This window comes from Trematomus bernacchii, unplaced genomic scaffold, assembly GCF_902827165.1.
Source record: "Trematomus bernacchii unplaced genomic scaffold, fTreBer1.1, whole genome shotgun sequence".
NCBI lineage: Eukaryota > Metazoa > Chordata > Actinopteri > Perciformes > Nototheniidae > Trematomus > Trematomus bernacchii.
Window position 1 is genome coordinate 4592354 of NW_022988066.1, and position 25225 is coordinate 4617578.

A 25225-nucleotide genomic window follows, 5' to 3' on the forward strand; every position below is an offset into this window, starting at 1 on the left:
AGTGTAGTTATGACAATGAAAAGCTTAGGTCACAGGCTCCTCCAACAGTGCAACACAATAAAACAGATAATACTGCAAGTCAATCAAATCAAATAGAATATAATAGAAATAGTGCAGAACAGTCTCTATACAAGTAATTGGAATATTGATATATATATATAAGTTGCAAACAGATGAATGTTATGGATGTTCTTTCAAAAGTTCAGCTGTTTAACAGTCTTATGGCCGATGTTTCGCCAAATAGGCTTTTGTTCCCCATATACAGAGCTGTTTGAGATGTATCCATGATGTTCCATTCAGGTCTAATTCACTTTGTATCTTTTTGCGGCACCTCTCTTTTTTTTCTCCTCGTTTCTTCTTTGTGGGTCCGGCAGCTGCCAAAGCCCTTCGCCAGACGGAGGAGCAGGTGAAGGCCGAGGCCACAGCAGGACAGCAGACGCACCCCCACTCCCTCAACTCCCTTCAGCACCTCGGACAGTTTCCTCCTCTCATGCCCAATAACAAGCAGCCGCCGCAGCCACAGCAGCCACAGCAGCCACAGCAGCCGCAGCAGCAGCAGCAGCCGCCACCGCCGCAGCAGCAGCAGCCCCCCCCCCCCCCCCCCACCGCAGGCTCCCGCAGAGGCCAGCCAGGGGGCTCCAAATTTAAGCAAACCACCCACCATGTCCTACGCCAGTGCCCTCCGCGCTCCACCCAAACCCCGAGCTGTTCGCCCTGAACAGGCCAAAAAGAACAGCGACCCCCTCTCCCTCCTACAAGAGCTGAGTATAGGAAGTTCAAATGGTAGCAATGGGTACTATTCCTACTTTAAATAAGTGTCACCCCTCCCACATTATAAGTAAGTAATGAAATATATAAAACAAAAACAAAAAAGGTAAAACTGTTTCTAAAAACACAAAAAAAATAGTACAAAGTGCATTTATAAATTGTTTCTATCAGTAGGTTTTTTTTCTGCATTTTGTTTCATTTTAACTTTTTATTTGTAACAGTCCTTTTTTCTCCTGTTTCACATATCTGTGAAGAAAATAAGTATATATAATGAATGCATTACCGGTATATATACATACTCATTATGTATATATGAATATATACTTATATTATCTACACTTGTATATGTACGTAATGCTAAAAAAAGTTATAAAAAAAATAAAATATAAAAAGGTGAGATTCGGTTGACCACTTAGCTACCTCCATATTTTTCCTTATTGAAGTTGGTTTTGTTGGTTACTAGAAAAAGTATGTTGAAGGTTTTATCACTTTGTATTCCTCAGTTTTGAGTGGACGTTGCGTCTTGATTTTCAAACTACTGTAGTTGTGGTAACGGACAAAAGCTAAGTGGTCAACCGACACAGAAACTACATGGAACAGTGTATAGAAGTAGATAAATTTTCCTCTAATCTGTAAATATAAAGAAAATAAAAGACTGAATTGTATGCCACAGACATGTCCTTAAATTCCTGTATCATGCTAGCATTTGCATTATGAATTATTTTTGTTTGTTGGCTTCTGATCCTTAATTCTTAGACATCCTGGAAATAGCTAGGAATTATCTTCAGTAATTTAGTAGTAAATGTGATTGTTTTCAAAAAAATGACAATTTCATATTTTACTTTTCACCAATGTCTCATCAGCAACAAAAGATACAGTGTAAAAAAAGTCTGAAAAACAACCACTCAATTCCTCCTTTGTTTGTGTTAAGGATCAGAGAACACCAGACACCACTTTCGATGATAGGATTATCCCAAACTGCTTTGCTTGTGGCCGATTCTCAGTCATTTTATTTCTTTAGTTTGTGTCATCAAAAAGCTACAACACGGAAATGGTTTTAATTACTGCTGACGATATGAAATGTGTTTTGTCACTAATTGACGTTGAGCTTCTTTCGAAAAGGTTGCAGTACTCTGAGGGTTTGTGAAAGTGAAGAGAGTGGTGGGGTCAAAGTGGTGTGTCATGATGGGTAAGTGGAAACTGAGGGTGTGATCAACACTGCCAGTCAGACGCTTTTGAACACGCTAAATGTGAGCTTTTTTGGTTAAATCAGAAGTATATTGAGACTGTAGAGACATAGAAAATACCCCGACATTTAAAAATACACATTAATTATCTTCAGTAATTAATTCATTGTTTTCTCAGAACAATACTGGATCTTTGTCACAATAACAAACAGCACTCGGATCACTGCTGCTGTAATATGCTCAGTGTAGGTCTCGTAGATGTTTTGTAGCCATATATTTCCCAGTTTCTTGAATCCCTTTCACATTGTAAGAGATTTCCCAAAGACCAAAGTCTCTATTTTCTTTAAGACAATCTTTAAATCTCTTTGTCATATACATAATACACATGCATCTCATCCATTAGCCAATATGTGCTCCAAGTTCTACCAAAAACATTGATCATTGTCAATAAACATCCTTACCATATTTGGGGAATTGTAGATCGTTCGATGGAAAACGTTTTCCCATCATCCTTTCCAACAGTCTGCTTGAGATTTAACCAAAAAGGTAACAAAGTAAAAGTCACTATACTACAAGCTGTTCAAAGACTTGTGCCTGTTTTTAGGACTGTGCGTGATGCGAATGAATCGGTAACGTCTTATTCGTTGTTTCTTGGTTATTCAGATAATTACATTATTCACCTTTTCAGTCCCATTGATATATTAATATTAGAACAGATTGAATAATCTCATTCACTTCAAATCAAAATGAAATGGCTCTAGATATACTTTACATTTGCGACGTTCAAATTACCTTTTTATCTCTCACCAAAAAACATGAACATGACACATTAATTTTACTCGGCCTCACAGCTTGCATGCAAAGGGATCTTACTGCGTTCATAGAGTCCCAAATCTAAAAAGAAATTGAACTATATCTGCCAAGGTGTTTCTTTAATAATAAACGCAATGCTGGAAGCAGTCATCCAGTACTCAATTCTGTTCTGTATTTCATTTGAATTGTTAAAATACCACTGCCCCATTTGCAAATCGATAAAGTTGTACTAAAAGCATCCTGCTGTTTGGTGGCTTTCATACGGCAGCGAGTCACTGTTCTGTCTCTTAAAGCGTTCCTCAGTAAGCTACAGTAAGCTACAGCGATTTACATAGATGTGTTTTTAACACTCAGCGGAGAGCTTCATGTTCTTATTCGTACGTTTTTAAGTTTTCACATTGTCATTCAAAGGCTCAGATCTTTTGACTTGGCGGAAAACAACACATACTTGTAAATATGCATTTTGTAGGTATTTACAAACAAACTTTGGGAGCGCCTCAATTTTGTAGAAGCTGTTCAAAGAAGAGGTATGCCCTTTTTAATTATGCAAAACAAAAAAGAATAATCCTAGGAATAATGAACGACAACAATAACCCAGTGGATAGTTGCAACATCTTGTAACTTTTTAGATTGTTTTGATAAGATGGTGTCTGGCTGATTTGACAAAGAGGAGAGTTTCTGTTTTCAGACGACTTATTTCACTGTACAATACATATTGGAAAGTATATGTTGCTGGATTTGTCCTGTATTGTTTTCTCACAACTATACAACAATCAACATGGATTGATTTATTTTTGTTAATGTGAAGACGTTTTTTTTCTTTTCATGCATGTTGAGATGACCTGGCTGGTTTTATCCCTGTTTTTATCAGTTTGTATTGATTTGTGAATGAATTAAAAAGTTTAAAAAAAAAAAAAAAAAAAAAAAAGCTTATATGTTCAACCTTCAGAGTCAAATTTTGGTATATTATTTGATGTGTACAATAACTTGTGACATTATCAACAAAACTATTATAATATTTTACTAACATGTCAATCAAATATGTAATGGTCATTTAAGTCCTTTTTTTCTGCAGTTACTTAGCAGGGCTGAAGCTCAGGTTGCTCCCTGCTGTGTCATATTTACAAAACTTAGTTTGTTTGGCAAATGGCTAATCTCTGAAGTTGTGCAATACTAATATTTCACCGCTTCTTCATTTTTATTTATTTTGAAGCAGAAGAGATTGAGCCAAAGACATTTTTAACAGATGTTATTTACAACTTGTCATCAATGCTGATTTGTTTTAAGACTTTGTTCCAAAAATGAGTTTGCCATGATCTTTACTGTGAAACTAAAGGTCTTTAAGTTGGATTTTAAAATGTTTTCACCTTGCAATATTGAACCATGTTTCATTATATGAATTATTGTCTTTAAAAAAAAATCAGTGTTGCCTTTTTAAAGAAAACAAACCAGTTTGTGTGGCACATGGAGAGGGAGCAACCTTTTGCCCAGCCAGTAGAGAGCACTGTGTTAAGCCTTCTATAAACGCCACATCTCTTCCCGTTCTCTGTTGGCTCTCCTCTGTTCCTCCCTCCCTCCCTCGCTGCAGTGAATCAATGGCTCACCTGTTCTCCCAGCCTCCCATTCCCATTGGTTCCTCCCTCGTGGGTACAAAAATAATGAATAGATCTGTTTTACTCTTCTTCATTTCAATTGGTGGTGGTTATAATCAAGGATTTAGACTGTGTTTCAAAGGTTTATTTTCTTTTTTTATTTGTTTCTCTATTAAAGTGTTTTTATTGAAACTTCTAGAGTTCTGCCTTTTGTTTTTGTATCATCCTCTGCATTAACCAGCAGTGATATAGAATACAGGAATTATTCGGGGGTTTGCCATAGTTTGAAGGTGCATCTGTTGTTGCCTTTAGGACTAAAGGCTTGGATATCAGCCCTTGCAGAAAGAAAGAAAGACAAGAATGTGTTTCCTCTGCAGAGCCACTTAATGTTCCTGTGTGGATATACTCTGGATTTAACACTTAAAACCATCTACATAGTTACAAGTTAGTGTCAGCAGCTGCTCTCCTTTTTGTCTCGACCTGGCCCCATGACTAATGAAGGGAAGTTTACTGACAGTTGTTCTAGGGAGATCACATTGATGACAGAACCACATTTAACTAAATGTATGAAATAGTGTGCAGTGTTTTCACGTAGCTGTATGAATGTGTAGTCGTTTAAAAGGAACCAATAAAAAGAACATTTGCAAGACAGTGACGGAGTGAGAGAAGAAATGTGATGCTGATCATCACCAGCCAGGTGCATCATGTCGGACAAATGTAGTCTCTGTACAGCCGAAACAACACACACACTTGGCATCAACAATCTCACCCCATTGTTTGGTACATGAAAGCAAAGGAAACAAAAAAAAGGGATTTCAGAAACAAAGTTTCCAAAGCTAATTAAGATTTATTTTTGGTTACAAAGAAATAGCCCATAAGAAACACACACAGAATATGCTGCATTCAAAAACATTCAATATTCAGAAAAAACATAGAAATTAATTTCAACAATTACCATTACAATAGGTATTCTATTTTTTTGTTATTTATTTCACTTTTCCATTCTGTGAAATGAATCTTACAACTCAGTCAAAATAAATACAACTAACTAATTAAATAGACTTGCACTAAACAAGCCTATGACATTGCTCTCACCAATAGCTGCAGGCTTTTCACATAAATAAACTGCTCTCCTTTATATGCAGGGCAGCAGCTATGTTATACAGTAGGTAATGTCGATGAAAAAAAATGTTTGCTTGCTTTGTAAAAAGTTTGTACATTTGTGTTTTGAATTGGCTGGCTAGTGAAAATCCATTCTGAAACAAAACTGACTCACAGCACAAATACAGAGCATGAGCCTGTGTCAGATTTTATGATCTCCATACACTTCTTTCACACAGAGAAAAGGTTGTTGAACCGATGCAAATACCAATGTGTTTCAATTGGGTCATGATGACGCATGTACAGAACAGAGCATTTTTTGTATCAGTTTGGTTTGTAAGCTGTCAACAAAAAAAGTAAAAGGCATTATATGTGCACCTGCTAGAGCTGAAGCTTGTCCAACACGGAGTGTGTGGGTGTTTAGCATTCAGCCTACCACACACACAAACCTGCTCTGTGCATCTGCCTCGCCTGAAATCAGTCGTTTATTCACAAAGTTCTTATTTTAATGGGACTTTCTTTAATTTTCAAATCTTAGAAATATAAAATTGTAACGTTTGGAAACATACATCTCAACCTAACACATTTTGTTGATACTTCTAGTAAGTCATTGATTCCTTGAGCGATCCCATTGAAAAATCAACAGATGAACATTAGATATCTACAAAATATCATACAAAGTGCACTACATCATATTACATATGTAGTTGTCTGGTCTTAACTGTATGAACTATATTCTTAAAATGTCAATGAATCTAATTATATTTACGACTTTTTAACTAAGTCAGGGCATAATGATGTTAAAACCATCTTACAAAACAGTGACTTTACTAATTGTTTGCCTTTTCAAGATATTTGTTTAAATATACCAGCAGTAAAAGGCAAAAGTGCCGTTTAGACCAGGTTGGCTCTTTTTGAGAAGTATGGTGGTTTTGAGGCTTCATGTCAGATTTAAGTTGTGATCTCCAACATGAACCCCACCAAAGTGGATTGCTATATTTTACGCTCTAGTTGGACATGCATGACAAGGCGGACATTCATAACTCCGAAAACGCCCCATATTCAAGTTGCTTTATAATTGTAGTGAGGTAAATTTCTCTTCATTACTATGGTCCATCCACACCCCAAACCAGTTTCTGTCATCATGACGTTACCATTTTATGGCCTGTTCTTGAATTGAACCTATCCTTGAATATGTACTCAAAACAATAGACACAGTCACTCTCCTCAAATCCTGTAATCATCTGTCCGTCATCACTCCACTTGGTCCTGCTCGGCGTCCATGCAAGTCTCCCATGGATTCCTAGGCATCTGCGGCATGGAGAGAAGCAGGAGGGCAAAGCCAGTGAGAAAGAGGAGGACAAATCCAGTACAGGCACACGCGAATGACCAGGAGTAGTAGTATTCGATCCAGATTGTTTCCTCGCTCTCAATCATGCGTTTCACTGATTGACGCATCACCTCCAGTGAGATGAAGCAACAGAGACCTGGTAATGAAGGAAATGTTAAATTAGTTAGCTCTCAAAAATGCTGCAAGATAAATTGAAGTGATGTTGTTTTCCTGAGCCCACCTGCAAATGCATAAAACATGCCAGCAGGTTTAAGGAGGTAGTCTCTTCCTTTGCCTTTGCCGGTACATGATCCCATCAGACACAGAGAGCCAAAGATCATGAAGGCTAGACTGAAGATGGAGATGGCTGCAGCCGAGATGTTGTACTCTGGAAAGAAAGAAATAAAGAATGTAAATGTGGTGTTTTTAATACATTCCTTTTTTCAATCAAAAGACCCCAATAATTATGTTATTTCAAATGGCCACATTAGAAATGTATTGTATGAAACCAAAAACACCACATGTACTTTTCAAAGTGGTGTTTTGTTTTGTGGAACAATTTTCCATGTGTGTGTTTTTTGATGTTGTTCTTAATTAGTATCAGGTTAGGATTACAGAATACGGTTTGCCTATTCTAGATGTGTCTGATCATCAACAAATGCATGGTTCATCCCTCATTCTCCACAAGTGTTTACTTTTGACATATTAAGATTTTCCAGTTTGTAGAAACGTAACAAAAAAAAAGTAAAAATTGCATTTATTCATTACTATTTCCCGTGGGATATTGCCAATTGCTGCTTTAGAGAGCTTTTCTACATTCTAATTACATTTCTGTTCCCACATTCATGGTTATGAAGGGAAAGGCACCCAGTTCAACAGTGTATCTAACTGAAAAGACACATAAGGTTTTGGCTTCATATACATTACTTGTAAGTAGAATTCAATGTTATTTTTTGGCTTTTGAACAGATATTTTGACTGCAACAAACATGTCATATTCCACCAAACTTGCTTTAAAGGCATTCATCTTTACAAGCAACATTCAAATATACTTTATGAATGTAATTTGTTTACAGATATCAGGCGTTTGTGTAATAAGAACTGCATCTGGCTTGTTTTCCCGATCAGAGGGTGGATATGATGTGAGGCCTTTGATCTGCCGCCTGTTCGCCTGTGAACCAGGCCCAGGGGACAGGCACTCCTTTGGGGGCGAGAGCCTTCATCTTCTGCTGGCAGGGGAGCATGGGCCGCACCTTACACGCTACCTTCTCTGAGATACTGCTTGTCTGTCGAGCTTATCAGCCAGTCGGAAATCCCAAAGTTTCTCTACACCAAGAGCAATGTAAAAATCAAAAAATACCAGTGGTTGTATTAACTCATGTAGCCTATAGTTTTTTTTCTCTTTTTATACAAGAATCCAGGGAGCAATTCTACTGGAAGTACTATTTTGCAGTACAACATTAGCATCTACAATATGCGCCCATTTCAATGCAAGTTGACATGAGAAGTATACAATTTTGTACTTTAACCTTTATTTTTTAAGTAACTTTTGTAAACTTTGTCTTGGAGTTCGAGGAAGAGCCTGTGCAGTTCGCTGCTGCCTAAGTAGACGCCTTACTTACAAGCAGCGTAAGCTAACACTGCTTTGCTAAGTTAGCTAATGTAATGTGCTTTCATAAGGGCTACAGTGTCTGTGGCTGATGATTGGGCAACCTAATAACAACAAAGTGAACATCATTCAGCTGGCATCCCAAACAGAACTCATTCAATAAATGTCAGTCTTTGCTAACAGTGTTAGCTAGTGATTAAGACAAATGTGCCGTGCTGCAATTAGCAATTGCCATTAGCGCATGTTTTGTCTGCTCTAAGAGAGAAGACAGTTTTCCAACATGCAACGGTACAGTTTGTTTAGACATTTTAACTTCTTAACTTAAGTTTATCAAACATTTGAAGAACCTCTTAATGCCCAGATCCATACCAACATCTCTTTTGTGTACAGGGGCGGATCTAGACAAATATTCATGGGGTGGCAAGAGGGTGGCAGGAGATTTTGAGGGGTGGCATCCCCTGGCAGAAGTATATGCTGATTTAATCGCAGTCATATCAATCAATGTTAACTTGGAAAGCCACAATATTAATATTTTAACTCAATAACATTAGGTGACATTATTGTGGCACATCATTAAAGCCTTAAATAGAAATATATAAGGTGGCAGACATAATTTAATGAATTGTAACTGAATGAGTTTGTTTCACTCTTAGACCAGCAGCGGTACCAAATCTATGCAGACTGCTGCAATAAGTACATTAATTAACTGTCTCATCGATGTTTGTCTGAATGAATTTGATAATATTAACAATATTATTCCTATCAGCTGTCAATCACTGTTATGATTCACATATTCATTTATTATTGAATAAACTATATTTTTTGGAGGAGTTAATGATGAACGTTCCTCAAGATGCTTGCTCACCCTCCTTCAAATTTGAAGTAATTATACTATCATATATCAAAATTCAAAAGATTCAAAGGAACAGTTCAGCGCCCCACGACTTTATTGCAAACAGTTACAACCTTGACTTTACATCAGAAAAAACAAACATTAAAGAAGTGACTAACTGCATCAATTAGGGTTAAAAAAATGTGTATTCAGCTAAAACATAATACATCTCTGCAGTTGTTATCCAGTGGAAAGCCCTTACCGTCTTATTTGACTTTCTCAGGACTTAAAACTGTTTTTTGGGGGCAGACCCCCACAAAGAAAAAAAATATATACACACATACAAGGTCATCATCTTAACAGTTTGTTATGCTCATCCGTGAGCAGAGCATCAAGTTGGCATGCCTATAACAGGCTGAATGCGGCGATTACCATTTTGTTCAGCAACACGCCTCACAAACTGATTAAGATCCAAAGCTTTAGTGCGTTTTGATTCAATGCTGAGTACAGCCAAACTTGATAGTCTCTTCTCTGTCATTGTAGACCGCAAATACCTCATTCCTTCCGTCTACTTGGGTCCGAATCATAGACTGTATGGACGTAGTGTCTGTGACGTCACCCATAGGATTCTGCAGAGTTGCAGAGAAGCCCTTAAGCTGGCTACACACCAACCCGATTTTGGGAGTCAGAGGCCGTCAGAGGCAGTCGGGCATTCGCGGCGCCCTACTCAGGTTGGTGTGTCCCGCAGCGTCGTCTCTTTACGGCACCTTTTCACAGCTCCCGATGCCTCCCGCGGCCGATTCAACATGTTGAATCGACCAAGTTACTGCATGGAACTTTGGTTTTGATAAAACAGTGTAGTTCCACTATATAAATGTTACATTCATAATCAAACGAGACAATCTGCAAGAGAATGAGCTATTTGTTGTTATTCTTAATGCTTGTCGTCACACGTTAATAAAATAAAAGAAGTACCGATACATAGTAGAACAATTGTGGCGATGTTCAGCTTAATAAGCCTTGTTCAACATAATTTATTTAGCTAATACTACAGCGGGCTGCAGGCGAACCAAGTCCGCATTTCGCTGCATTCCTTGATCTTCAGTTATAACGCTGGACTCCGCCGCCGGAGCTAACGGAGCCGCAGGGGGCTAGCTCCGGGACGCCGGCTGGAGCTAGCCCCCTGCGGCTCCGTTAGCTCTGGCGGCCACCACTGGGATAATTGGGTCCCCTTTTAACATTTGCTCCCGTTTAGCATTATGGGCGTCATAGCCATAGACTATAAAAGTCTTACCCAAGGCTGAATCATAAACTAAACTGTATATGTATGTATAAAGGGTTACGTCCTTAGCTGGCTAATAAGCTATATAACAAGCTAAGCTAACAAGCACACAAACACCTGCTAATGGGGTTAACATGTATAATATTATCATTTTAGACTTCTTGGAAGTTCTGTTAGTACATTCAACCGCACAGCACGACATTTTAATTGTCTGGTATTTGTAACAACATTCCCTAAAAGGCACTATCACCACGAACACGGCTAAAGGGTCAAGTACAGTAACTACAACTAGCCAACGTTGTAGCCTAGCAGAGTGGACAAGTTGTTGTTAGCTGACAGTGAGGCACGTACCTGTCCATCAACGTGACCACGCCCTAATTTATGCAAAAACGTTAAGACCTAATATAAATAAAAGGGTCGCGTTATAAAACAATTCACTCAACAATTAATAATCATTAAGGTGGAATCTAACTATATCCCGAATAATTTTTGTTGCATCCAGGGGTAGAAACATGTTTATTTCTGTAAAGTTGGGCATTTTAACATGGGGTCTATGGAAATGTATCCTTTCTGCAGTCATCGCCTATCGGCCAATAGATGACCTGCAGTTTGTGGCACTTATTGGCGTCCCGGCTCTGCCTCTTGGTCCGAATGCTTCTCGTTTTGCGCCGTTCCACGCTCGCGCCGTGGCCGGGGGAGGGGTTACAAGACTATATTGTGCTGCATTCACTTGCACTCGGACATTAGAGATTTTCTCTCATAAATGTCCGATGAGCCACAACTTTTCTTTCAAAACAAAGCAGGGAGTTAATTCTAAACTGTTGAGTAAAACGTTTTACACGAACTATGGAGAAATGTCACCAACATTTAAAAAAATATTATTAATAAATTAATTGCCTACATTTAGGGTGGCAACTAGGGTGGCAAGGCATTTTTCTGAGGTGGCAGCTGCCACCCCGTGCCACCCCGTAGAACCGCCACTGGCTGGCACTGCATTGCATTTGATATTTCTTCATTCGAAAAATGTCTCTCACATTGAGGTTTTTGTTAGGAATTGTATTTGACAATTCCTATAGCCTACTAATGCTTTTTGAAACACTCACAATGTGCAGGGACGTGCACTGTACAGTATATTCAACATTTCAGAGCTGTGTGTGAGTGTGTGTGTGTTTGTTCCATCTTCCATTCCTTCCATCTTCCATTCCTTCCATCCTTTCTCCAGTGACCCTGTTACATCTCTGATTGTATTGAGGCCCAGCCAACGCATATTGTATGACAGCCCTCACATGTAATGTGCATTAGGGGGGCAAGAACATGTGGAGCACTGTCACACTCAATTATTTGGGTGTTAATGCGAATAGTCTTGTGCATATAGTTCTACGCACCCCCCTACCCTAAACTCAGAGATGCTAATGCAAACAAACACACACACACACACACACACACACACACACACACACACACACACACACACACACACACACTGATGGCCTAGCCCTTGAGAGACACACTGCAAGTTTGCTGGAATGATTGCAGCACTGACCTAAGTTCCCTGTAGTGTTATTCACTCTTGAATGAGCCATTTGGCTGTACCATAATGGTGTATAAGGTTGAATGAACATAGTAGATGTACATCACCACAGGCACAGCCATACAGTTAGATTGTTATCCACCACAGGGAGTTCACCAGAAAAATACATGAGATGCTACACAAACAGTGGCGGTTATACGGGGTGGCACGGGGAGGCAGCTGCCACCTCAGAAAAATGCCTTGCCACCCTAGTTGCCACCCTAAATGTAGGCAATTAATTTATTAATAATATTTTTTTAAATGTTGGTGACATTTCTCCATAGTTCGTGTAAAACGTTTTACTCAACAGTTTAGAATGAACTCCCCCCGCTTTGTTTTGAAAGAAAAGTTGTGGCTCATCGGACATTTATGAGAGAAAATCTCTAATGTCCGAGTGCAATTGAATGCAGCACAAGATAGCCTTGTAACCCCTCCCCCGGCCACGGCACGAGCGTGGAAATATGATTGGCGGCGATTTCATTTGAACGGGACGGCGCAAAACGAGAAGCATTCGGACCCAAGTAGACGGAAGGAATGAGGTATTTGCGGTCTACAATGACAGAGAAGAGACTGTCAAGTTTGGCTGTACTCACCATTGAATCAAAACGCACTAAAGCTTTAGATCTTAATCAGTTTGTGAGGCGTGTTGCTGAACAAAATGGTAATAGCCGCATTCAGCCTGTTATAGGCATGCCAACTTGATGCTCTGCTCACAGATGAGCATAACAAACTGTTAAGATGATGACCTTGTATGTGTGTATATATTTTTTTTCTTTGTGGGGGTCTGCCCCCAAAAAACAGTTTTAAGTCCTGTGAAAGTCAAATAAGACGGTGTGTAAAACTACACTGCCCAGTTAAATCAAAGTAACCACTTTGATTTAACTAGGCCAGTAGGTAAGGGCTTTCCACTGGATAACAACTGCAGAGATGTATTATGTTTTAGCTGAATACACGTTTTTTTAACCCTAATTGATGCAGTTAGTCACTTCTTTAATGTTTGTTTTTTCTGATGTAAAGTCAAGGTTGTAACTGTTTGCAATAAAGTCGTGGGGCGCTGAACTGTTCCTTTGAATCTTTTGAATTTTGATATATGATAGTATAATTACTTCAAATTTGAAGGAGGGTGAGCAAGCATCTTGAGGAACGTTCATCATTAACTCCTCCAAAAAATATAGTTTATTCAATAATAAATGAATATGTGAATCATAACAGTGATTGACAGCTGATAGGAATAATATGATTGTTAATATTATCATATTCATTCAGACAAACATCGATGAGACAGTTAATTAATGTACTTATTGCAGCAGTCTGCATAGATTTGGTGCCCCTGCTGGTCTAAGAGTGAAACAAACTCATTCAGTTACAATTCATTAAATTCTGGTCTGCCACCTTATATATTTCTATTTAAGGCTTTACTGATGTGCCACAATAATGTCATCTAATGTTATTGAGTTAAAATATTAATATTGTGGCTTACCAAGTTAACATTGATTGATATGACTGCGATTAAATCAGCATATACTTCTGCCAGGGGATGCCACCCCTCAAAATCTCCTGCCACCCTCTTGCCACCCCATGAATATTCGTCTATAGATCCGCCCCTGGTGCCAGCACATATGGGCTCTGTTTTGCTATTTATAGTCTTGACTTTTGGCCAGTTTGATAGAGAAAACGTATATTGCCTTTAACCAAGGACTTCTTCATGTTCTATATGACGTTTTGTCATTGACAGCCAGTCCAGCTGTGAAACCTATGACTGTTATGCCAACACACTCTCACTCCCTAAGCGTCCAGGAGCGACGCTTGGTCAGGCTCCCGTGGCGTCCAGTTGTGACGCGCCGAGGCTCCTTCAGCTTCATAAACCGACGCAAAGAGCTTTCAACTGATTGCAATGTATTCCCATCGGCGGCGGTATTTGGCGCTTAGGGAAGCACGGCATTCGTTTGTGTCGGAGGCTGTTAAAGGCAATGTGAGCGTCCATTCCCATTGGATAACGGAGAATTGTACACCCGGAAGTAAGTATTCCCCTTACTGTCGATTGATTTGACAGTGATATCTCCACTACTCATCAACTCAAAAACACCAGATTATCCTTGTTAATTATACAACATTGATAGGTTTTAGTGTGTGTACAATGCTTTTGTCACGTTTTCCCCTTCAATTCTGAGAAACAAGTCGTTTTCTATGAGTTTTGGATGGCCGAAGACATGACATTACCCACAATCCTCTGTAGCAACCATAGACTGTATAACAAAATTAAATAATACATTATTCCGAGTGTGCTTGCTTTTCTCTTTGAAAGTCATCACATAACGGCATTGTAATACACGTTTCAGCTGCATTAAATATGACATATCTGCCGTAGTTAACTCTATGTATAGAGCCCTGATGACAAGACTTCTAGACAAACAGGAACTGCCGCCAAAACTGAAAACTTGACGTGGATCTTAATATATAAGCAATTAAACAACATCTTACATTTCTTTTCACACAATACGTCTCCTTGCAGTATCAACACTAATTCGGCTGACTTTTATATTTGATCCAATTGGTAGATAGGCTGTATTTATGCCATAACGGTGCACAGCTGATAGAAAGGGACACCTACTGGTTAAAGCACGTTATTGCATTTTATAATTTTATTATTAGATATTAATAGGAGGATGTGCAAAACAGACAAACTAATACGGCTTTATTTAAACATTAAAGAATACTTTAGGTTAAGGTCTTCTTTTGAATAAGAAAAAAGCTTTGGGGGTATAGAAGATGAATATGGAGGGATGAAACCCTCTTTGATGGTCACACATGCAGAGCACACAGCACACACAGTGAAATGTGTATCTACAGATAAATATTAAGCCTGACAAAGTACTTAACGTCTAATATATTGCTTTCCTGCAATGTTAACTATGTTTACGCACTTATTTTAACTGATATTATACATATGTATTATACTCTTATAAGATGTATGTAGATAGAATAAGAAATGTGCAGAATATGACAATGTAATGTCATACACACATATTGATAGATGTCTTGTAATGCACTGTTGAGGAACCTGCGACCCAAGTTTTTCATTCATTGCATAACTACACCGTAGTTGTGTATAATATGATATGTCAATAAACCTTAGAAAATCTTGAAATCTTGAAAGGGATGTGCAAAATAGTCATTATATACAGTCTTTAATTAACTATTAGAGAATAACGACGAGTAAAGAATATACTTTATAGGGATCCTATTAATATCTAATAATAAAATTATAAAATGCAATAACGTGCTTTAACCAGTAGGTGTCCCTTTCTATCAGCTGTGCACCGTTATGGCGTAAATACAGCCTATCTACCAATTGGATCAAATATAAAAGTCAGCCGAATTAGTGTTGATACTGCAAGGAGACGTATTGTGTGAAAAGAAATGTAAGATGTTGTTTAATTGCTTATATATTTAAGATCCACGTCAAGTTTTCAGTTTTGGCGGCAGTTCCTGTTTGTCTAGAAGTCTTGTCATCAGGGCTCTATACATAGAGTTAACTACGGCAGATATGTCATATTTAATGCAGCTGAAACGTGTATTACAATGCCGTTATGTGATGACTTTCAAAGAGAAAAGCAGGCACACTCGGAATAATGTATTATTTAATTTTGTTATACAGTCTATGGTTGCTACAGAGGATTGTGGGTAATGTCATGTCTTCGGCCATCCAAAACTCATAGAAAACGACTTGTTTCTCAGAATTGAAGGGGAAAACGTGACAAAAGCATTGTACACACACTAAAACCTATCAATGTTGTGTAATTAACAAGGATAATCTGGTGTTTTTGAGTTGATGAGTAGTGGAGATATCACTGTCAAATCAATCGACAGTAAGGGGAATACTTACTTCCGGGTGTACAATTCTCCGTTATCCAATGGGAATGGACGCTCACATTGTCTTTAACAGCCTCCGACACAAACAAATGCCGTGCTTCCCTAAGCGTCAAATACCGCCGCCGATGGGAATACATTGCAATCAGTTGAAAGCTCTTTGCGTCGGTTTATGAAGCTGAAGGAGCCTCGGCGCGTCACAACTGGACGCCACGGGACCCTGACCAAGCGTCGCTCCTGGACGCTTAGGGAGTGAGAGTGTGTTGGTTATGCAGTCAGAAGTGTAACATGAATGAAGATCTGAACCCACAGAAAGCAGAGCAGCAGCAGCAGCAGCAGGTAAGGTCAGTAGGGAATATGTGATGCAGTCAGTTTGATGTTTAACTTCACACAGACTAGGATGTCCTAGTGTAGCAAGGAACATAGTTTCAAAATGAATATCTCCTCTTTTCATGTGTAGACAGGATGGGTTGAAAATAGCCACAATATGGGAACCCTTAACAGGAACCTACCTTTTTGTGTTTTATAGTCAAATATCTCAGCATCCTGCCCGGGAGTGAAGTGTCTGAAGTAAGTGCAGTTTTCCTCTGTGAAAAGATAAAACAATTGGATTTAGTTCAAAGTTAAAATTACATTAGTTCATTTTTTTTGGCCACTAGGGGACAGCACAACAAGCAGTTAACACACCATTAACATATTGTCACCATATAAAGTTGAAATTGCCATGTCTCCTTTCTTTGCTAGATAGATAGATGGATAGATAGATAGATACAGTAGATAGATACAGTAGATAGATAGATAGATTGATAGATAGATAGATAGATAGATAGATAGTAGATAGATAGATAGATAGATATATGCATAGATAGATAGATAGATAGATATATGCATAGATAGATAGATATATGGATGGATAGATAGATACGTTATTGTCAAGCTTTGCCCCACATACATTTTCACCATAAATATCATATCAATATGATACTTTAAACACTTCTCACTGACTCAGATCTATCTTACATTGTTTTTCTAAAAAGGGTCTCACAGGTTCACACCACCAGGATAGTATTACCACTGTAATGGTTGCGTGATGCAATGCAGACCCTGGCGTGCAATCTGTGGTTTGACTTTCAGAATAAAAATGGTTACAGCAGACATTTCAATCAATTATTTCTGGGCAGACAAGTTGTTAAACCTAAGGGATTTGCACAACTCAAGGCAGGCCGCTTTATGTGATCCCAGGCTGGTTTAGTTGTGTCAATACTCCTCCTTTTAAATCTCCTTCATAATTAATTCATATAATCTGGCATACTTCTTGATAAGGTATACACATGTATATATATTATTAAAAGTAGTTGCTCACACTTAAAATCTGAGGCCTTACTTTAAACAACATGTTTCTGAAAGCGGAATTATGTCTTGGCAATAAAACAATAACATGGGTTTGGATTATCATGTGTGGAAAGAGAGTGAGAACATACAGTATGAATACATATATGTAATGTCAGATCAGTCATTTATTTCACACCACAAAGTGCACATCACTGATCTTAGTTTTGCTATGAAGTCTCATGCCCCCAATGCCTGAGTTTAATCCCCTTCTACATACAGCCTCACCATGGGACATGAGTGAAATGCTTTCATGTGGAAATATGTAGTTCGGTATGATATCGGATAACGGTAAGAGCTTGATGACCCGTGCTGGTATGGTATTCCTTTTCCTGTAAACCATGAAGATAAGCTAAAGGGGATGTCAGATGGCTCTTCTAGGTAATAGCACAGTGTAATTGGTTTTAATAGGCACAACAAATATTTCTGAATCATATTTTTCCAAGCCAAGTCAACAACGCAATGTTTACAAAAACCTCCTTTGAAATTACACAAATTGACGCTGTGCCAACATTATTTTTGCAGACAACAATATATTTGTATGAATGACTACAGGGACTGGCCATGAAAAAACTGAGTGTGTTACTTAGCAACAAGCTCCAGTGTAGAAAATAGATAGAAAGGGTGTGGGAGAGACTTGTCAACAAGTTGTACATCTGAGCTTTCATTCAAAAGGGAGGCTGAAAAATATCTTTGAACTTCACTCATTAACCAAAACTGTGAATATCCATGTTTTTAAGTGAATGCAAATCCAGCCCTCGTTCTTCTTTGCTATGACAACTATATCAATGGTAGGAAACATAGTCTCATGTGTGGAGGATTATTTTTATTTTTAAGGCGCAGCAAAGTATAATACCAGCAGTTATAAAATCTTGGAGTGGTAACTTTGAGCTCATTATCTATCTAAAGCAGCTTTTTTCCCACATGTGACTGAATGTGTGTTGCCTAATTACACCTTTTATGTACCAATCTTTACAGTGCAATGAAAAATATGTGTACAAGCTGATGGTCATATAGCAATCTGTATTCATGTAGAAGCATTGCCGCTACAGGCAAATACCAAAATACACACACACACACACACACACACACACACACACAGACACACACACACACACACACACACACACACACACACACACACACACACACACACACACACACACACACACACACACACACACACACACACACACACACACACACACACACACACACACACACACTACTGCACCACTTGTTGCTAGTCCTTGATCTGCTATGCGCTGTTGACAAGCTCTGTCAAGCCTCTCTTGTTCCTGATGGGGATATCAGTCATCTTTCCACAGATCAGCAGACGACATTGGATTGACAGCCCTTCTGATCCCACTTTTTATAGCTTTTATAGTCTAATCATTTTGTTTATGGACTAAGACTGGCCCAGACCTCTGAGCTTGGCTTTTTGTTTTGCCACGCTATCCTCCTCCTACTTAGGTCTACCAGCAAATTGGAAATAACTTTTTATTACGTTATTGTGTCAACACAAGTATCATTCATATGCGAGCAAAATGTGTTGATTTTGCTCCCTAGCCTGAACGTTTTTATTCAAAATTTTCATTTTTATTTCATTTCAATCTTTATTTCGAACAGATTAAAAAAAAAATAAATAAAAAAAAAATAACAAATGTGAAAAACAGAATACCGTATTGTTAAAATACAGTATTTATCCACATTCACGATAATATTTATATATTCAACAAAAAAAAGTCTTCATATTAATAATATTTTAATTTTATTATTATTTATTATATTAATAAACGTTTTTATTCAAAATGATTCAAATTCATTGTCATATTATGATTGAAAAGGATAAAGTTCAAAACACAACATAAAAACACACACCCATAAAAGACTACACAATTACGTTAAAACACAAACAATTCCATAAAATAATAAGAGCAAGTGTGCAAAGCTGCCTAGAAAATACTGACAGTGTATGTGGCCAAAATATAATTCAAGTATATTACATTCAAAACTCAATACATGTTTACTTCTTGTGCCTGTTGGACTCTTTGCATTTGAGCACATTCCAAGTATGTAAACTGGAGCTTTGATGCAGCTATAAACCCACAGAAGCATTTGGAAATATGTCTATCTATATAAGTGTTAAAGACTTCACTGGCAATTCCCATCCCCTTATACGAACCATCCCTGGGTTGGTAGGTAATTTGAGTGGCTGTAAAAGCGAAATACCAGTGGTACCACTTGCTTTTTGGGCCATGCATCCCATCCCCCGACAGTGTAAAGTCATTTGAGTGACTGTGTGAGCTGCACGGAGTCATAAGGCTTCAGGAAGGTCTCTTAGGAACAGGTTGGTGTGACAGCGGGCCTCAGAGCTATGCCTGACTCTTCCATGCGGCCCCGTCACTCCGGGTGCACTTGGCGCGAACACTTGACCCTCACATCCTCCACCCAAGACAGCTGAGTATTTACGTGGTCTATATATATCACCAAAACAACTGCTTGCTGAGCAGTTTTCACACGATTATTTAAAAAAAACACACCCTTTCTGTTCCCTGAAATTTCGATGACATTAAAGTAATTGCTCTTCTTTGTACTGTATGCCTTGGCCAGGAGGTGCTTTGTAACACCTTTATTGTTGCCTTTTTACAGCCAACAGCAGTTCAGAACACCAGTATTAAAAATGATCACAATATGAAAAGAAATACAACTCTGACTAGCCCTCAGGTTAATTTGGCTCACATGGGACTTTCTTTCTTTGAGCTGACACATAATGTTAGTTATCTCACCATCTGCATTTTGTCAGCAGTAGACCTAAGCAACAACTCAGCACATATTTTCCAGATGAGTGTCTCACAGCGAGAGGGACCTCCTCACATACTTTTCAAGTTCTGCTTTGTATCAGGAAATGACACCACCTCTGAGGACGTGATAAACAATAATGTTCCTGTCCAAATACAGCTATTGGGCCGGGAGAAACCCCTGGAGATGGATGGATTTAGTTAAAGACTAACAAGGTGGCCATTACCAATCACATGTAATGTTGAAACCATAAAAGCCAATAGTCGTTACTTAGGAACAAGTAGTGTCTTTGCAATGCATAAAATATAATATAATTAGGGCTGTCAGTCGATTAAAATATTTAATCGCGATTAATCGCATGATTGTCCATAGTTAATCGCGATTAATCGCAAATTAATCGCACATTTTTTATCTGTTCTAAATGTACCTTAGAGGGATATCTTTCAAGTTTTTAATACTCTTATCAACATATGAGTGGACAAATATGCTTTATATGTTTGTTTATTATCATTTGAACAATGACAAATATTCTCATGAATATTAAACACAACAACCTCTGAACATTACAAATATTCGCTTCAATTCAACCTGGAACCTCTCTCATACAATAATACTGTGTGTGTGTGTGTGTGTGTGTGTGTGTGTGTGTGTGTGTGTGTGTGTGTGTGTGTGTGTGTGTGTGTGTGTGTGTGTGTGTGTGTGTGATCGTTGGAGCTATGTGCAGCTCAAGGCATATATGCTCCAACGGGAGCTGCCTGGACGCTGCAATCATGTTGCGCGCACTATCCGTGCTGAGTGTGCTGACTTTTCGTACAATGTCCCACTGTCTGGCCACCTGCATAAAGTCAAGTGCTCGGCGCAGTTGTCGGCGAAATGTCATTGAAACAGCTCCTTATATCCGTTAGCGCAGCTAGCTAGCACCAGATGCTAACAACAACAACACGTAAGGTGTGCCTCGCTCGCGCGAGTCGCACCACACATACACACTCCCTCCCGGTCCTCCCGATGGCCAGTCCGGGCCTGCCGGTGAGCGTGGAAGTGTGGTCTGCCACAAGCGGGCGGTAGGAGCGGGGCTGTCAGCATCAGCTTGTCGATGGTATTTTAAACTCGATGCGCTCTGAAACTACGGCGGCCGAGGACAAAAAATACACATGCGTTAATCGCGTTAAAATAATTAGTGGCGTTAATTTTTTTTTGCGTTAACGCGTTATTAACGCGTTAACTTGACAGCCCTAAATATAATATAATAATCTCACCTTCCAAAAATGTATATATACCATTGTCGGTATATGTGTATGTGCAGATGAAAATCTCATGAAACATTTGTTATATCTTTACAGCCTGAGGAATTCCCTGCATGCCTGTGGGCAGAGCTGATTTAGCATATTCAGCACATGCCTGCCGTGTCTGCACCAATGTAACACCCTCACATTTCAGCTGCTCCGAGAATGGCCCTGCAGTTCAGACAGTGTCTGGGATTCCCAAAGGTTTAGGAGCCGCCATGAGTTGGGAGATATTTTGGGCGATTCGTTTAGCTTTGTGTGTTGGACAAATTTGGTGGGGAAGTCCAGGCGAATTTACATAAAGCAACATGCAGGGTCAGATAACAATCAAGAGTTAGATAGTGTTTCCTCAGATGAGTGACTAACACCATGTTATTGAGAAGGAAGTAACTGTTGGACAGCAACTGCTCAACACTGTTAACATCCTTTTTATTCAGATGCAGTCTGTATTTTATTCTAACAGCTGTAAGAACATTTGGAATCATAGAAAGTTTCATTTGAGAGATTCATAGCAAAAATGTGTTTTACTTGGATACATAAAATCTGACCACATTAGGTTTGTTTACATGAATTCAGGTATCAATACCACTAAATCCATTTCATTATTGTATTCCAAGTTAGGAGAAGTTGGGTGGAGAAGATTAAGAGGAGTTAGAAATAAAGTGATATAATAAATGACCGGAGACACTGACTTTACAGCAAAGTCAATATTTATGATGTGTTGGAAAAGTAATTCTTCGTATTTGTTAAACTATATGGGATTTAGCGCTACACAGAAATAAATATTTTACATATTTTCTCAGCTGACCTGCTGTGTTGTGCATTCACTAAATGGGGCCTATAAAATCAAATTTCACCAAATGGAATACTTAATTAAGTCCAAGTACCCTAAATTGCATTTAAGTACATTATGTTCTTAGTTACTTTCCATCAATGACAGTGAATTCCCTGAGAAACGTCTATAGAGTGCATACAGGCACCTGTGTTATAGATCATCAATGGTCAATGCTTTTTTTAAACTGATGAATACCTCTTTAAACAGACAGCAGACACCAACCAGTAAACTGTGAACTCAGCTGTTGTGGTGTTTGGTGTTTGCTCAGTGAGAGCCTCCTGGGACTCCATGGCTCATGTTCTGTAGATGCCAAATATCTACTGTGATCTGGTTAAGTCAGCGACTGATAGTGAAAGCATCCTGTTGTTTACCCTGAATGACTAGTTTGTTCAAAGGAGGGTCAGTCCCCCATCACCCAGCTGACTGAGGCCCAGTGGCAGATAGAAAACCCCTTATGATATATATTCATAACATAAATTCAGAGACTCATGCATGCATTACACTGGGGTACTTCTACACCACTGATGACTGACAACATGAATAATCTAATGAAATCCTGTCAGTATGTATGTAAAATCCTGCCAGCTGTTTAAAAAAAAAAGTTGATTACATCATGGAGACTGCATGCATGTAACCCAAAATAGGACCTTTTTTCTGTTTCACAAGGAAATGTATAGCAGTTAAACATGTCATATGACATGTCAAGTGATCTGGCATCAGGCCCTCTATTCTTAGAAGCCCAAACCCCAGAGCGGTGGGCCGGATTGCACCGAGGCGCCTCACAGTCACATACAAATTATATTCCAACAGTCATTTCATTTTATATGCCAGTTACAGGAAGGTTTTGCTCAGTTGTGTTCTCTTACCTCCAGGCAGGCTGATGGGTCCACAGCCATGCCCCTGTACAAAGTTCTCTTCGCTGATATAGATGTACTTCTTGCACAGCTTCCACAGGCCAAAGTGGGCCGCCTCGCAGGTCTCATTGACTCTCTCCACCCGTGGGCTGAGCACTGCCCAGTGGTCCGTTACCACCGCAGTGAACATGCAAGCCATACCCACTATCAGCACGAAAATGGCAATCTTTATCTTTGTGCGCTTCTGCATGTTTCCAGATGATGAGATTTCTGCTCAGTGAATATTCTTCCCCTGATAAGATACAAAGAAAATCGATAAAAATGACTGTTCTGCAATGTGAACACACTGGTCTGTGTCCCAGGGGCTTCTTTCCTCAGTGACTGCAGCAAGCTTCCCACAAAGTCTCTTCTCCTTTTTCTCTCTCCGCCTAAGACTAGTGTCTTCTCTCCCCCTGTCGCAGATCTCTGCCTCTGGTTCGACGGGAAATGGGCCAGACTGCTCTGTCCTAGATTCAAGTCCCCTTCTCCTACTGACTATGAGTCGCTGTACAACTGTGGGGCTGCAAGTTTAGACTCACAGCTGTTGAGGTAGATCAAGAAAGTTGATGAGCAAATCAACTGTTGGCCATGGGAGGCAGTGGGCTTTGGGGTGCTGCATGTGTTGGTGGGCGTTTTGATGCTATAATTGTGACCGGTGAGTCAAGTTGTCAGACTGTCTGCTTATCTGGTTACAGTGCCAGTGGGTAGAGATGTGAAACGTGTGATAATAAGTGAACCCACCTAAACAGTTTAACTTATCCAAATGAACAGGCAACTTTCAAAATGAATGTTTCAGCATCGTGAAAATACTTTCCATTTTTTTTTGTGGCCACTTATCAAGAGTGGCTGTGTATTCACTCTGTGCCTCGCTACGGCTTCGCCTCGGTGTGGATTTGGCTTTGTAAACAATTTATAAGGAGATAGCGGATGTGTTTATAGAGAGCAGCAGCAAGGCTCCAGCTGTCAGACAATAGTAAAGTTGCCTTGATGGTACATTTTTAGTAATTTCTGTTAAAACTATGACTTATTGTCCAAAAACAAAATGCTCCTCTATTGAGGCATTCAATGTGTCATCTCTACAGTACCAAGGTAAATTGTTTATTCACTGTTTCTCCTCACTTGTGTGAACATCTCAAAAACATTTTTAAAGGTGAAATTATTAAGAACACCTCCTGACTGCTGTCTTTCTGTTTAAAAGTGATCTGTTTTACAGCAAAACACACAGTTTATGTGATTGTACTCGTGAATATAAGTGGATAAGTCACAACAATCTCAAAGGCTAACAAAGGCCAACAATGTCAAAGAATGAAACATTTACGCGTTGTGCCAATAAAATATTTACCTGCAAATGAGGCTACAAATATCATTTAAGTTACAGACAATCATGTGGTGGGACTTAATACATTGAATTTATTTGAGTTCACTGTTACTCCATGATATGAAGAAATGGCTAATAAAACTAAATTCTGCAAGTATAATGTAAGTATACAGCCTGGCAACCAATGTGATTCCCACAAACATTCCCACAAACATATATGTGTTGCTAATCTTTTGAGTTGCCTGCCTACCTTGTCTACTTCTCTTGAATGATGCATTGCCCATTTGAAATTCTTGAACCGGCTCCATTCTGCTTCTGCTGTTTTTAACACAGCAGATACAAACTTCAACAGTTATTAATGTAAACAATTAAATGACTGCTAACTGAATGCCATTTAGCCGCTATGATTTCAGGTTCCTAGTATTGTGCATGCTGATTTAATCTTATTTGGAAAACTGGAGCATGCTTAGTGTTATTAGTATTACCTGTGCTATCCTACTATGACACATTAATGTCTGCTGTATACTGTAACAGAGCACAATGTTCACAGTTTGGGAAAAATTGTGAGTTGGAAAACAATCCCTTATCCTTTGATTATTGTGCTAACCAGAGATGTATTCATTTCTTTAACCACTGCACTGTAAGAGCTCATGTCTAAGAGTTACATCATCCCATCAAAAGTGCGGCTAGTTGAATGAAAAATAACCCAACAAAATTCACCAAGAAATGACCTGCTGTTGTTGTAAAAGAAG

The 25225-nt window shown here is 38.9% G+C and overlaps 2 protein-coding genes across 3 annotated transcripts in view; one reads left to right on the top strand and one right to left on the bottom strand.

Annotated features, from left to right (window-relative positions):
• The window catches only part of helz (helicase with zinc finger), a 51723-nt gene extending 47167 nt beyond the window's left edge, over positions 1-4556 (top strand). Inside the window, exons 35-36 of one of the 2 annotated variants that reach the window (XM_034120756.1) lie at positions 375-552; positions 650-4556. In XM_034120756.1, coding sequence (XP_033976647.1) covers positions 375-552; positions 650-815 — 344 coding nt within the window. In that variant the 3' untranslated portion in view covers positions 816-4556. Of the gene's footprint in view, positions 1-374 lie in introns of both variants that reach the window. The other variant, XM_034120755.1, reaches the window with a different exon arrangement.
• A 619-nt stretch (positions 4557-5175) lies between these two features.
• LOC117474756 (voltage-dependent calcium channel gamma-1 subunit-like) lies at positions 5176-23672 on the bottom strand. The gene is made up of 4 exons (XM_034120757.1): positions 23129-23672; positions 16466-16540; positions 7033-7179; positions 5176-6948 (listed from the first exon to the last, which is right to left on the bottom strand). The coding sequence occupies exons 1-4, from the start codon at positions 23364-23366 to the stop codon at positions 6716-6718; spliced, it is 693 nt and encodes a 230-aa protein (XP_033976648.1). The 5' UTR covers positions 23367-23672; the 3' UTR covers positions 5176-6715.
• Positions 23673-25225: the final 1553 nt, after the last annotated feature.

Coding starts and splice junctions, on each gene's coding strand:
- LOC117474756 (XM_034120757.1), bottom strand. CDS start 23,366: ATGCAGAAGCGCACAAAGATAAAGATTGCCATTTTCGTGCTGATAGTG. Junction 16,541..23,128: donor ACCCATCAGCCTGCCTGGAG/GTAAGAGAACAC, acceptor ATCTTTTCACAG/AGGAAAACTGCACTTACTTC. Junction 6,949..7,032: donor CATGTTTTATGCATTTGCAG/GTGGGCTCAGGA, acceptor CTTCATTACCAG/GTCTCTGTTGCTTCATCTCA.